Source organism: Amblyomma americanum, chromosome 1 (genome assembly GCF_052857255.1).
Source record: "Amblyomma americanum isolate KBUSLIRL-KWMA chromosome 1, ASM5285725v1, whole genome shotgun sequence".
In the NCBI taxonomy this organism is placed as follows: Eukaryota; Metazoa; Arthropoda; class Arachnida; order Ixodida; family Ixodidae; genus Amblyomma; species Amblyomma americanum.
The window spans coordinates 192,994,427-193,008,504 of record NC_135497.1 but is presented as its reverse complement, the minus strand read 5'-3'; the positions used below and the strand labels follow the sequence as shown (position 1 = coordinate 193,008,504).

The window sequence follows — 14,078 nt, the reverse complement described above, 5'->3', positions numbered from 1 at the left end:
ACTAGCAAAGCTTGCGCGAATCATTTGAAGTACGTCGACTAGAAAGGTAGCAAGCGAAGAAAATGGTACGTGGAGGCGGTCAGTGGAGTTGAAGCGCAAGTGCACCCGGTTCGCGCCCATGGTCCGAAACAAAAGGCGCACAGATTATCCCTGCAGAGTACGGCAGTCAGTTGTATGACGCCCGTTTATTTACCCTCCGTTGTCATGCGCCCGCAACACAGCTGGCAAGCACAAAAATCATGGCGGCTGCATGATGTCTACAGACCGAAATTATGTCACTAGGGATGCTGTTTTCTTTTCTTTTTTTCATGGATTCCAAACCTTGATTTTCGGTCATTCCAATGCGAGCGCGGCCAAAAAAGTGGTTGAACGCCGACACGGATACGGCTTAGGCAAACAGCTCCACATCAAAGAAAGCAGTGAGTTAACAGACAGCATTGCAAATCTGATTGATCCTACTTCTTGCCATGACCTGTATTCTTTTTTGTACAAGTGTCCAATCTGAATGGCTAAATGGAAAGGCTAGCCTGACATGGCGCCCCAGTAATGAACCCGTAGGTGTACCGATATAGGGCAGAGACAGGTGAGGATATCTGATGGAAAGGAAGAGTTGGTTTTTATGCCACTTACAGGATTAATGGCAGCATAGATTCCCACCGAATAGTGCACAGGTGCATTTTGGTCGCCTGGTTGTGATGTAAAGCCGTATGTAATCAGCATTTTATATTTGTGAACTGCAATCAGCACTTTATACTTGCGAATACTTCCGGTACACTGTTTGTATATGCGATTTCATTCAAATAATGAGGTTATATGTGATGCCAGATTTCATGTGGAATTTATTCTATACGCTAGAAGTGAAGCGCATGGTTTATGTTCGCTCAATGGCTTTCCTGCTTGTGTCGCTATGGTGGCAGATTACCGCTTCGACAGCATTTTCCGAGCGCACCAGAACAAGTACTCCGAAGAGGTACGCCTGACATGATCCGACTTAATTTTTGTGGCACCAGTCGCGCAGTGACATCCAACCTGTCTTTTTTTTCTTTTTGCAACACGGAATGCTCGAAAGCATCAAATCGTGCTACAAGATAAATCAGCGTATACACACCTATACGATTGGCACCAAATCCGATAACAAGCTGCTTTGCAAGCCGTATTGCGCTAACCGTTCACGTGGAGGGACTAGTTTTAACGCCCATTCCAGCGTTACTTGCATCCTACTTTTGCATATCAATGTGTGTCATTTTAATCATTATGATTTAATGATTTAATGCAGGACAAATGCTTCTCCTCTGGGTGACAAGCCACACTGTGCGCGACTGAATAAAATCCCGTCTTCACTTGCAAAGAACACGCGGACATCCAAAATGCTGCAGCCGGCTGAGCCGTGGTCTGAAGCGGCGACCGACAGACGCGCTGTCACGAGTCAGTTGCGCATTGAGCGATCACGCTTTGACTCCCTTGGCGAGGTGCTCTCAAGTCGGCGCGCGAAGAGCGTCGCGCTGCGGAACGCCCCGCATGCACACACACATGCACCAAAAGAATAAAGATGCATGCAAGTATTTCGCCTCTAGGGCGAGAGCCAATTACTGGGCAAGAATTATGCAACAATTCTATTTCATTTCGATTCATTTTGCGTTTTGTTACTGACTCTGGGGATGAAACGGCCCTGTTGCCACTGGCAACTCACAACGAATTAGGATAAACTAGAATTTAAAAACTGCATTGTCATACTAAGCTGTACCCTTGCTACGAACGCTGAGCGGGAAAATAGGTTCATTTCAAAGTGCGTCAGAATTCACCGCCGGTAAGAATCAGCGGTGATTTCTGAACGCGCCAAGGCGACCGGTGGCCACATGCACGTGCCGGCACCCTGTCGGCAAAGCACGCAGCCCAACGCGCGAACACGAACAGAGCGCGGCCAGAGTGAAAATTGTGAGCGCACTTACCCACGAACCATATTCGGAATTTCTTGAGCGCCGGATTAATCGACATCCGACCGTGAGCGACGTGCTGCGACAGCGCGAACAATGGATCGTAAACTGAAGACCGGCAAAACGAGACGAGTCGCTCGTGCAGACGACACCGAGCAGCTTCAGCAGCAGACGACGGCGCGGCGGGCGGCGTCGACACCCTCGACTGCAGACCTCCCGGCCGGGTTTCCGCTGGGCGGACGCTAGCGCCCCGGTGGGATGCGCTCGCCAACTAACGGCGTGCGCCTAGCGGAGAGTCAACAGAGCGCGAAAAGAAGGCGAACTGTGGCCGCTGCACACCTCTGTATATTTCTTTTTCTCCTCGCCGTTCGCCGAGGTAAATTGCCTCGCCAGAAAGAGCGGAAGGTGCGCTTGCTGAGGTTACGAAGTGCTTCCTGCATCCCGAGCATATCGGACGTACTATGCGCTGTATAGTACCGCCATACGCTTCACTTTGCTTACTCACCTGCGTGCTTTGGAATTTCGCACTCGTGCCGACTTGCGCATCGTCTTTTGTGTTCCACGATAGGGTCGGATAAGTGGGAAGCAATTTGCTTTTTGCACGTTCTTTTGTGTCGGACGGGCAAGTGAACCTGAACGGCCGCAGTTCCTTCTTTGTCGGCTTGCTTTATCGCGCTAAAGCTGCTCGCACACGCGGCCTGCCCTTTTCTGCCAGTTTTCTTCTCTTTTTATGTTTGCGCGCTGGCCAAAGACGCATTCTTTATTGTCCAAAAGCCGGGATGTTTTTCGGTCGGTTCGCGCAGCGTGCTTTGAAAATCGTGACCGGCATTTTCTTGCGCAGGCCACTCGGTCGCCATTGAATGAAACCCCCGAGCGTTAAAAATATGCGGGGAGAAGATTCTTCCCCTTTTCAGGTGCGGTGTACGCGGTTGCAAAACCACTGTGTCAGTAGGCTAATTCTTTTTCGATGCATCTCCCCTGCTTCTTCCTCCCGTTTCTTTTTCTCTTCTCTCGCTAATAACAAGTGCGGAGCATGCAAAGGGACACGAAGAAGCGGAACGCGAAGCTGCCGATGCCCAGAATAAGGCGGAGAAGAAAAAAAGTAACAGGAACACGTAGGATCAAGTTCAAGCGGTCCGAATTTTTTTTCGTGCACAGTGTAGTGGAATGCGGAACAGATATTTCGCCTCCAGAACATCCCGTAGCTACCACTTCTGTTGCCTGCACTGGGTCAAGCTTCAGTGTACTTTCTTACTTTTTCTTCTGCTCTGAGTTAGTTCGATCGCGATTCGTGGTTCGTCTCTTCTGTTTTATCAAATATCTCCATTCTGTTGTCGTAGTGGGTCAAAAGCCTTCAGCCCACAGGATCTGCTTTTGAGCTTCGCAGCGCGGCATTTACGGCACACTCGACGTTCGAAATCTGCGCTGTAGGAGGAAGACTTTTTTCTTACCCCTCCGCACTTTAAGAGCATCAGGAGCTCTCTTATAAGGGCCAGGCTATATGCACCCCAAAGACAAACCTTGGGGCATATACGGCAATCCTGGCTTGCTACGACCAGCGATTGTGTCAGAATCTCGCACAATGGTCGGACAGCTGAACAACAGGTTTTTTTTTTTTTTGCTTTTCGCGAATTATTTGAGCACCCCGTTGATTTGCACACGCATTGATGTGGAGGTGAAGATTTCTTAACATATAGACGGCTCCTTGCACGTCACGACGAATCATCATCATCATCATCAGCCTTACTACACCCACTGCAGGGCAAAGGCCTCTCCCATGTCTCTCCAATTAACACTGTTCTTTGCCAGCTGCATCCACCCTTTGCCTGCAAACTTCTTAATCTCATCCGCCCGCCTAAGACTCTCTGCCGCCCCCTGCTACGTGTGCCTTTCTCTATAGGAATCCACTACGTTACCCTTAAGGACCAGCGGTTACCTTGCCTTCGCATTTCAGGCCCGCCCATGCCCATTTCTTCCTCTTGATTTCGACTATAAGATGTCATTAACCCGCGTTTGTTCCCTCACCCACTCTGCCCGCTTCCGGTCTCTTAACGTTACACCTATCATTTTCCTTTCCATGGCTCGCTGCGTTGTCCTTATCTTAAGCTGAACTCTTTTCGTTAGCCTCCACGTTTCTGCCCCGTAGGTGAGTACCGGTAAGATACAGCTGTTGTACACTTTTCTCTTGAGGAATATTGGTAAACTGCCCCTCATGATCTGAGAGAACCTGCCATATGCGCTCCACCCCATTCTTATCCTTCCAGTTATTTCCCTCTCATGATCCGGATCAGCTGTCGCTACCTGCCCTAAGGAACGTGTTCCTTTACCACTTCCAGGCCCTCGCTGCCAATTGTGAACTGCTGTTTCCATGCTAGACTGTTGAACATTACTTTGGTTTTCTGCATGTTAACTTTCAGACCCACCATTCTGCTCTGCCTGTCTAACTCATTGATCATTATTTGCAGTTCACGTCCTGAGTGACTCAGCAAGGCAATGTCATCAGCGAATCGCACATTATTTAGGTATTCTCCATTTAATCTTATTCCGAACTGTTCCCAATTCATGCCTCGGAATACCTCCTGTAAACAGGCGGTGAACAGCTTTCGCGAGATCGTGTCTCCTTGCCTGACGCCCTTCCTTGTAGGAATTTTGTTGCTGACTTTATGGAGGAATATAGTGGCTGTGCAGTTGCTATATATATCTTCCAGTATTTTGGCATAAGGTTCTTCTACCCCCTGATTACGCAATGCCTGTATGACTGCTGAGGTTTCCACTGAGTCGAATGCTTTCTCGTAATCAATGAAGGCTATATATAAAGGTTGGTTATATTCTGCGCATTTCTCTATCAACTGATTGATAGTGTGAATATGATATATTGTGGAATATCCTTTACGAAAGCCTGCCTGATCATTTGGTTGATTAAAGTCTAAGGTTGCCCTGACTCTATTAGCGATTACCTTAGTAAATACTTTGTAGGCAACGGATAGTAAGCTGATCGGTCTGTAATTTTTCAAGTCCTTGGCGTCTCTCTTCTTATGAATTAAGATAATGTTTGCATTCTTCCAGGCTTCTCGTACAGTCGAGGTCATAAGGCGTTGCGTTTACAGGGTGGCTAGTTTTTCTAACCCGATGTCCCCTCCGTCCTTCAACAGATCTGCTGTTACCTGATCCTCCCCAGCTGCCTTTCTCCTTGCCATTGCTCCTAAGGCTATCCTTATTTCATCTTTCGTTACTGGCGGGATGATGCATTGCTGTGCACTGCTGTCTTTCTCATTAACGCTCTGATTACACTGGCTACTGCACATGTCTGTGTAGAACTCTTCGGCTACGTTAACTATCTTGTCCATATTGCTAATGACATTGCCCTGCTTGTCTCTTAACGCACACATCTGGTTTTTACCTATGCCTAGTTTCCTCTTCACTGCTTTTAGACTACCTCCGTTCTTTAGAGCATGCTCGATTCTATCCATATTAAACTTCGTTATGTCGGCTGCCTTGCGCTTATTTATTAACTTCGATAGCTCTCTCAGTTCTATTCTGTAGGTAGGGTCAGACGCCCTCATGCTTTGGCACTTTTTATCAGATCGTTCGTCACCTGAGATAGCTTTCCGGCATCCTGTCGAACTGTCCTACCGCCTACTTCTACCGCACACTCCGTAATGATGGCTGTCAGATTATCGTTCATTGTGTGGACATCAAGATCGTCCTCCTCAGTTAAAGCCGAATATCTGTTTTGCAGCGCTATCCTAAACTCCTGTGCTTTCCCTCTTACGGCTAACTCGTTAATGGTCTTCCTCTTCACTAGCTTCTTCCGTTCCCTCTTCAAGTTTAAGCTAATTCGAGACCTTACCATTCTGTGGTCGCTACAACGCACCTTTCCGAGGACGGCCACATCCTGAACGATGCCAGGTTTAGCGCATAGTATGAAGTTGATTTCATTTTTAGTCTCACCATTGGGGCTCATCGATGTCCACTTCCTGTTTTCTCGTTTGCGGAAGAAGGTATTCATTATCCGTAAATTATTTCTATCTGCGAATTCGACTAATAACTCTCCCCTGCTATATCTAGAACCTATCCCATAGTCACCTACCACGTGGTCGTCAGCCTGCTTCTTGCCCACCTTCGCATTGAAGTCGCCCATCAGTACAGTGTACTGTGATTTTACTTTATTCATTGCCGATTCTACGTCCTAATAGAAACTTTCAACGGCCTGGTCATCATGGCTGGATGTGGGCGCGTAGGCCTGCACCAGTTTCCGCTGGTACCTCTTATTCAGCCTAATTACTATAGCTGCTACCCTCTCGTTAATACTGTAGAGCTCCTCTACGTTGCCAGCTATATCCTTATTAATGAGGAATCCCACACCTAGCTCTCGTCTATCCTCTAATCCGCGGTAGCACAGTATGTGTCCGTCCTTTAGTACTGTATACGCCTCACCTGTCCTCCTAACTTCGCTAAGCCCTATCACATCCCATTTAATTCCCGCTAGTTCCTCGAACAGCACTGCTAGGCTAGCCTCACTAGATAAAGTTCTAGCGTTAAACGTTGCCAGGTTCAGATTCCAATGGCGGCCTGTCCGGAGCCAGAGATTCTTAGCACCCTCCGCTGCGTCACAGGTCTGACCGCCGCCGTGGTCAGTTGCTCCGCAGCCGCTGGGGACTGAGGGCCGAGGGTTAATTGGTTTGTTCATGGAAGGTTGTGGCCAGGTACTATACCAGGGTGGCCAAGCCCTGTTCTGGTGAGGGAGTGCGTTGTCGGTTCTGGTCACCGAGATCAGGCCGCACTCCAGGCCTGGTTATGCAATTCCATCGACACGCGGATTTTTTTAGACCCGGTGGAGAATTGCGCGGCACCAGGATTTGAGCCCTGGTCCTCTTGCACGCGAGGCGGACGCTGTACCTGTACGCCATCGCTGCCTTCTTCACGACGAATAAGGTTTAAAAAATTAAAAAAAAAACACCGCCCCGTCACGCAATAACGGTTTAAAATGCGATGCGACATTTGAGAAACGCGTAGGGCGAGCGCTGAACGTCGTTTTTCGTATAAAACGCTGGAATACACATTGTGGCGGCGGTACAGCTACTTTCAACGAACGGCACAAGTTGTCTTCACGGAAGTGGTATGCGCCGGCACAGGCAACGGCACACCCAAGTGCCAAGACCGGCTGCGGGCACCGGGAGCTCACGTTGTCGGGCTCAAGTTACGCAAGATGCACCTACCTATTTTCTCCAATGTGACTCTTGTTTCCTGTCTGCCTGTGGACGTAGACTGTGGGCGTATACAACAAAGTTCGCGGTGGCGGAATCCGGTGCAATCAGCGAGGCGCTCACCTGGCACGTCTTGTGATTCGCCTCGAGTTTTGAGTCATCCATAACTCTCTCTCTCTCACGGGCAGAAACACTGTATTTTTCGTTTTTTTGTATGTCCCACAATAACGTTTGTCCCTCTCTCGTAACACAGGCAGGAACACTTTGTTTTTCGTTCTTTTTATAGCCCCAAAGTAGTTTTCGTCCCTCCCTCGTAAGAGAATAGTCTCATAACGACGTGAGCACTGTTCCATGTACTTGCTCTATAGGTCCCCCCGTTGGGTTCTCATAATACAGAGCAGAGATGCATCCCGCAGGCAGCAGACCGACCAACCAGGCAATCCCAGCACATTCCTCACCAGTGCAGCGTCGCGGCCAGTGAACATGCGCGCACTGAAGACACTCGACGGTGCCGCGCAGGCGAACGTTTCATTGTCCAGGTCCTCTGAGTCGCGGCGGGGCTCGCCGCAGCCGTCTTTACCCATCAAAAATGAGCTTCCATCTGGCAGATGCCCTGCGATATACACGCTGTACTTACAGCGCATGCGGGATTCGCCTTACGTTCATTATTGCCGACATAATTAATGCAAGGCTCATCCCGTCTATGCCGTAACGCCACAGCCGCCACCACTTACGCGGAGTTTGCGCACGGATAATGGAGTGGAGCAAAGCAAGTAGGTGGGCAGCTTGATTTATACCCCTGTCACACGGGCACTCTAAAGGCACACTGAACTAATGCTCCTTTACGCTCCCAAAGGAGCACTACTTCAAGGGAGTTCGTCCGTGCTACACGGTCGCGGAACGACCTTCGCAAGAACTTTTTAGCGCCCTCATCGGCGAAAAGCGTTATTTAAATTGCAAACCTCACTGCACATGTAAGTACATAAATGTCACTTTTTTTTAGTAAATTAGTTTCATAACCGTATTATGTTAAAGCAACGCAATTTTAACTGCAATAATGACATGGTTTTCCAAGTACAGAGCATAACATCACAGTGCTGGCCACACTGAGCCCAACTCGCTCGTATATCTGGAACGAGAGTATGGCGTGGTGAGACTGCCACAAAACAAATGATCTTATATTTTAAAACACCACTAATCTTATGAAGTGAATTTATAAAACGAAAATTGAACGTTTCTTTTCTCAATTTATTTATGCTGTTAACTCGCTGGGAGAGAGTACTCCCTTGAAGCTTCAAAGGACGAACTCGAGCTGCCTTGTTTCGAAGCTCCTTTGAGCTAGGTGTCCTTTGGCGCGTCCGTGTGGCAGCGCGCGTTCGTCCTTTGAGTAATGGAGCATTAGTTCAAAGTACCTTTACAGTGTCCGTGTGACAGGGGTTTTACACTCCTTGCTGGAAGGAGTAGATATGCTTAGACAACACGCGCAGTGAAGACATCGGAATCTGCCAGAGGAAGATGCTCGGGCATGTCAGCTCCATCGCCTACACAGCCATCTGCGCAGCGGCGCGCCGTACACTTGTGTCAGTCGGCCCTATAGTCACGGGTCGATGTCATGCCGCTCCCGTGCAGCGATGTACACCTCTCGCTGTCTGACAGGCATCCAGAGCTGGGACCTGGGTGGACGCCCCCACCGCATCTTGTACACTAGCCGCCTGTACGTGAGGCAGTGGCCGCACCGTATATGTTCAGGGTATCGCAGCAACATGAGCCAAGGGTCAAAAAGCAACTATAATTGTTGCCGGTAAATCAAAACTGAGGGAGCATACTTTGCGGTCGCCTGGAGCGGAAAGTCGTATGCGTTTCTTCGTACTTTTCGAAACAACTAGATAGACCTAATAAGCTGCCTTAATAGGCTAAAGATAACCGACGGAGCTACATGAAACTTAGGGTCACCGAGGAAGTTGTAGGGCATCAAAAGACGCCGGAGAGTACATAATTACTGAAGGGATCGCTTCACTTTAATTTTTTTTAATCTGAAAGAAGCGCGCGAAATCTTGGAGGACAACAAGATTTCGAGCGCTTGCGCGAGCAGAAAGCGACTTCAGCTGTGCGAACTTAACCGACAATTGAACGGCCAATAAGGGAGCGCTGCTGTTCAAAGCACACTCTTGCGGCGAACGTTTCGGATTTTCTGCGCTTTCTTCAGGGCGTTTCGCAGTGTCACTATTGGAGCGAAAATTACGCCCTTCATAGTTTTTACTAACATTTTACAACTTCATGACTGAAACGTTTCGCACACCTTCATCACTTAAAGGCGCTATGAAGGGGGCTCTAATAATGTTGCGGCATGCCTGGGCTATTGAAGCACGCCGCTTCACGAATAGTGTCCAGCAAGGATTTTTTAAATGCGCTTCGTAGAAGCTGAGTTATATGTAGTTAAAATTTGAATTTCAGCGTCTTCGCGCCTTTCCCTCTCCTCTCGTCACTTTTTGCACGCTGGAAGGTAGGCGCTCCTTCGCCGACCCCCCTCTCGGGCGGAGCTTCCCCACCCGCCGGAGCTAGGCGGCTTATTGGCCGCGGCCACGGTAGCTGCCTGACGTCTGAAAGAATCTAACCAATGGCCACCTCTCACCATGTCTACGCAGATGCGGGGGACGGAGGAGGGTGCGAGCATGACAAAGTCGCCGGGAAGGGCTCGCCAACTTTGACGCGTGACTGTGGGTCGTCTGCTGCGTGTAGAAGAGTATTATTTGGCTCTGGTTTCATGGCAACACAGTGCAGTGATTAAGAGAGTTAATGTGCTCTCGTCGGAAGGCGTTTCAGAGCCCCTTTAAGAAACCGGCTAATTCTAGCTGATTAAGGCTTTAAAGGGACACTGAACACAACTTCTGCCACATCTTGTCCTTGTCAAAAATCTATTCTGTAGCTCTTTCTGGACATGCTGTCGCACAGGCTACGAACTAGCCATAAGAACTAACCACAATCACAAAGATAAGGTAACTAGAGAAATCAGCGAAGCACTTCATATTCACAAAAACCGCGACACATGCGCAAGCACCCCATCCGTGCTCGTTCATGACTATTGTATCTCGATCACCATGGCTGAAGTTGTCAGCTTACCAGTGTCGTTGGTGCAGCCCATGCGCGCTCTTGGTGGTAAAGAGAGTACATTTTATGCGTTCCTTTTCAATAAACAATTCCGTTGTTAGTCAGCGCCTGTCCCGTCTTCTTATTTCTTGTCCCTGTTGCTGCGCTGTTTTTGTTCTTCAAGAACTAACCACTAGACTGTGTTCATTGCTTAAAAGGTGATTAGTAAATGCTATATGATGATAAGCTAATAATTATAATTTCTGATTAACTCACGTGCGCCGCGGCTGCGAGTGTGTTCCTGAAAATATTTTCTTTCCATTTCAAACACCCTATATGCTTTTTGGAAGTTTTAGAAAGTGCTCAGACAGTCTGTATGTCTACATCGGCTACTTACGTTAGGGAAAATTGCTGCTTATTAGATCAGTTAATATATATGTTACAATCGCCCGCTCCCTCTCGTCTTAAAAGCGCGGAGAGAGAGAGAGCTTGTCTGAGTGCGAATATGAGTGCGTGTTTTGTAAACTACCGTCATATCATCTAGCAGATCCCGCCAGGAAGGCCGAGATTGCAACATACCACGCAACACGTTAACGTTATGCCAGTAAATTGCACCAGGGTATGCGGAGCAGTTATTCACCAACGGTATACAGTGTAGTCAAGTGGGCCTCGGGAAATGGGAAAATATATACCCGCAGTGCAGCGTATGTATACAACGGGGGCCTCTCTATTTCTAATTTCACGGGCGAGCAACTGCACTGCCACGGATTTCTGTCAAGAGCAGGAAATCGTGCCGCGCACTGCGAGCCGGCGCTGCGCGTCATCTGACGTCACAGCACCGTTAGTCACCAACCGCACCGCATCGTACGCCCGGCGCTTTGTATTTAGAGGCGCACTCGGGACAGTGTACGCGTATATGACGCTGCATGCGCCACAAGAATTTTCGCAACCAGTAGAAAGGCGTACGTGAGGCAAATTTAATTTCTGCCGCTTCTGAAGTTGGTGATCGCAAAATGGAAATACTACGGATGTATCGGCGCCTGTCGACAACGAAATCGAACTGTGACAGTGGCAGCAAGAAACGCTAGAAGCATTTCCAGCTGTCACTGTAGCGTTTCTCTAACAAAATTTTTAACGTTTATCTGCAGCCCAAAAGCGTTTCTCTAAAAATGACACAGAGCTCTGCCCCGATCGGGTACGGATTTTTTTTTTTTTTCAACGCTTATCTGAAGTGTCACAACGGCGGAGCAAGCGCCGGAAGCGTGACGAAAGGCCAGCATTCCCAGTAGCCAGGCAGCAACGTCCTCAACACGCCGTACGACGCCATCGTATACACCACGCATGCATTATGATAGAGGTTGCAATGTCAAAACTGAGTGCCATCACTGAGCTGTCTCAAAAAATAATAAGAAAAAGCGGCTGAGGAAGACCACGAAAGTCGCGCAAAAGGAGGAATGCAAAGAGCAAATGCGATGCATTTGCCACATATCGAGTTTTAATTATGTAGTGATGCGATTAATGTGCACCCGCGTCGGTGGTTCTGTGGATATATGGCATTCAGATACTGAGCACGAGTTCACGGGTCCGATCCCGGCCGCGTTTCGATGAAGGCGGACGTCCGTGTGCTGCGCGATGCCAGCGCGCGTTAAAAAACCCCAGGTGGTTGAAATCAGTATGACGCCCTCCACTACTGCGTGTCTGGTATATCCCACACAGTGTCGCTTGGCACCTAGGAGTCTATAAACATCAGTTAGCCAACCAACCATCAACATGCAAGCAGGCCACAAGAGTTGTATTGCGAGCGCAGTTTATACGTCTCATATGTTGCACGTGGGTTTACACGAGCGACGCCGCACTGGAGGACTTCGGACGAATTAGCTTTTCGCCGAGTGTGACTTTGGATGAATACGCCTGTTGCGTATCGCCTCCATCAAAACGCGGCCCGGGATTCGACGCCGCGACCCTGGGATCAAGCAGCAGAATTACTTGACGGCTGAGCCACCGAGGCAGTTGTTGGAACCAAACTGAACTGACACAAGCAAATCACAGGCCGATATTTTGACGGCTGTTCGCATATGAAAACGACTCCCGACCGGCTTGCATGCACCTGCCCATTCGGCTGCTGTGATCGCCCGGCGCACGCGAGCGAGGGTTCCCGCCAAACAAGCGCCGTCCTCTATAGCCCGCTGTCGGCTTTGTGTATTCGGATTGTGATTTGATTGCACAAGCTGTGGCTTGCGCTCGAATGGCGATAAACTGTGCAGGACAGGGTCTGCGTGGCTCCTAACTTCCAGTCTCCTCAGTGTATACGAGCTTAGCATGTAAGCAGCAAGCTGCTATACCGGACCAAGCATTGCAAAGTGCTCGTGACTTGTTGTTTCTTAGCGCCATCGACACTGACCGCCACCATTTCGGACTGTCGCTCGCAATCGAACGGCCTAATTGGTGTGCACACAGAAAACGACGGATCGCCACAGCCTTGCTCTTGTTAGAAAACTATGCATTCTCAGCGACGCGTCCTACTGTGCTTGAACACGACACCACGATGATAGCGTGCGCGATAGTTAGACTTCATTACAAAGTTGTTTTGTAAGTGGCACAACTTCTTTTCTTGCGGATCTGCTTAGTAATTCAGCGAGCTTGACCCGAATTGAGTACGAGCCGTGGCTGATGGGCTTCCATATAAGGAAAACTGAGAGTGCGAACGTCTTTCGCACGAAAAAAAAAAAGTGACTTGAATTGGTTTCTTTTGAAGCTTTCTCACCTTCTAAAGCACAAATATTACATCATCTCTAAATTATGCAAAATACTATACGCGAAAACACAAGGACGCTTTTGCATAGGCGACGAAGTGAGTGCTTTTTTTTTCTCGGTATGGCGGATATGTAAAGGTGACCTTTTTTAAACCTGTCGTGCGTAGGCCAAACTCTAAATTTGTAAAAGACAGTGTGTCGAATTTTTGGCCTGACCACCAGGGAGACTATGTGCTCTAGAAAGTTCGCTTATTTTTACAAACGAGCAGAGGAATTTAGAATGTCGTGAACACGCAGTTCTGCTGAACACAACGGTTTTATGGAAATAACTTTAGAATACACTTTGAACACGCGGTTTAGAGATACGCATAATTTGCTTCATGACTTCCACTGTTCTACTGAAAAGTAATTGAAAAGTCCCAATATTAGGCGTAGACTTTTCTGTCAGAAAACACTTGATATACTTCATTACCGCTAGAAAAAAAAAATAAACTTTAACAATCGGAGCGATTTATCGGCCTGCGTGAACATCATTAGAAATTGCTTACTATATAGCACAAGTCCGGGGGAAAATGTTATGTGAGTCCACCTGCACTGCTTAGCACAGAAAATGAAAGCCCTGCAATAGGAGCGCAAAGAAGTTTTAATTGGGAAAATAAATGCCGAAACGCTCGTTTGTGTTCTCGAGGACATGCCAGCGAATTCATTTTTTTTCTCGCATAAATGCGCCGAGAGCACGCAGCCCTATTCTAAGTGCGTTCACGCCTGTGCTAGCAGAAACCCACAAATGTTGCGCCTCCTCCATATGCAACCGGCCCAGGCGCACCACCTACGCGCGTGCACCTTTAATGACTCGCACCCATCGCCGTGGCTCAATGGCATTCGGCCGCTGAGCTCAAGGTCTCAGGATCGAATCCCGGCCACGCGTCCGGCGAGCGCATTTCGGCGGGGGCGAACTGCAAGATGTGCTTCGCGGTGTCAGCGCGTGCTAAACAAGTATAGATAGTCGAAATTAACCCGGAGTCATCCACTGCTATGCCCACACAGACCAGGTGCAGGGCCGGGGATGTTGAACTCCGCATAGCGTTCCATGCTTC

At 48.7% G+C, this 14,078-nt stretch overlaps 1 protein-coding gene across 1 annotated transcript in view; it reads right to left on the bottom strand.

Annotated features, from left to right (window-relative positions):
• The window catches only part of LOC144114418 (uncharacterized), a 32,197-nt gene extending 29,912 nt beyond the window's left edge, over positions 1 to 2,285 (bottom strand). Inside the window, exon 1 of the mRNA XM_077648147.1 lies at positions 1,950 to 2,285. Coding sequence (XP_077504273.1) covers positions 1,950 to 1,995 — 46 coding nt within the window. The 5' untranslated portion in view covers positions 1,996 to 2,285. The remainder of the gene's footprint in view (positions 1 to 1,949) is intronic.
• Between the last annotated feature and the right edge of the window lie 11,793 nt (positions 2,286 to 14,078).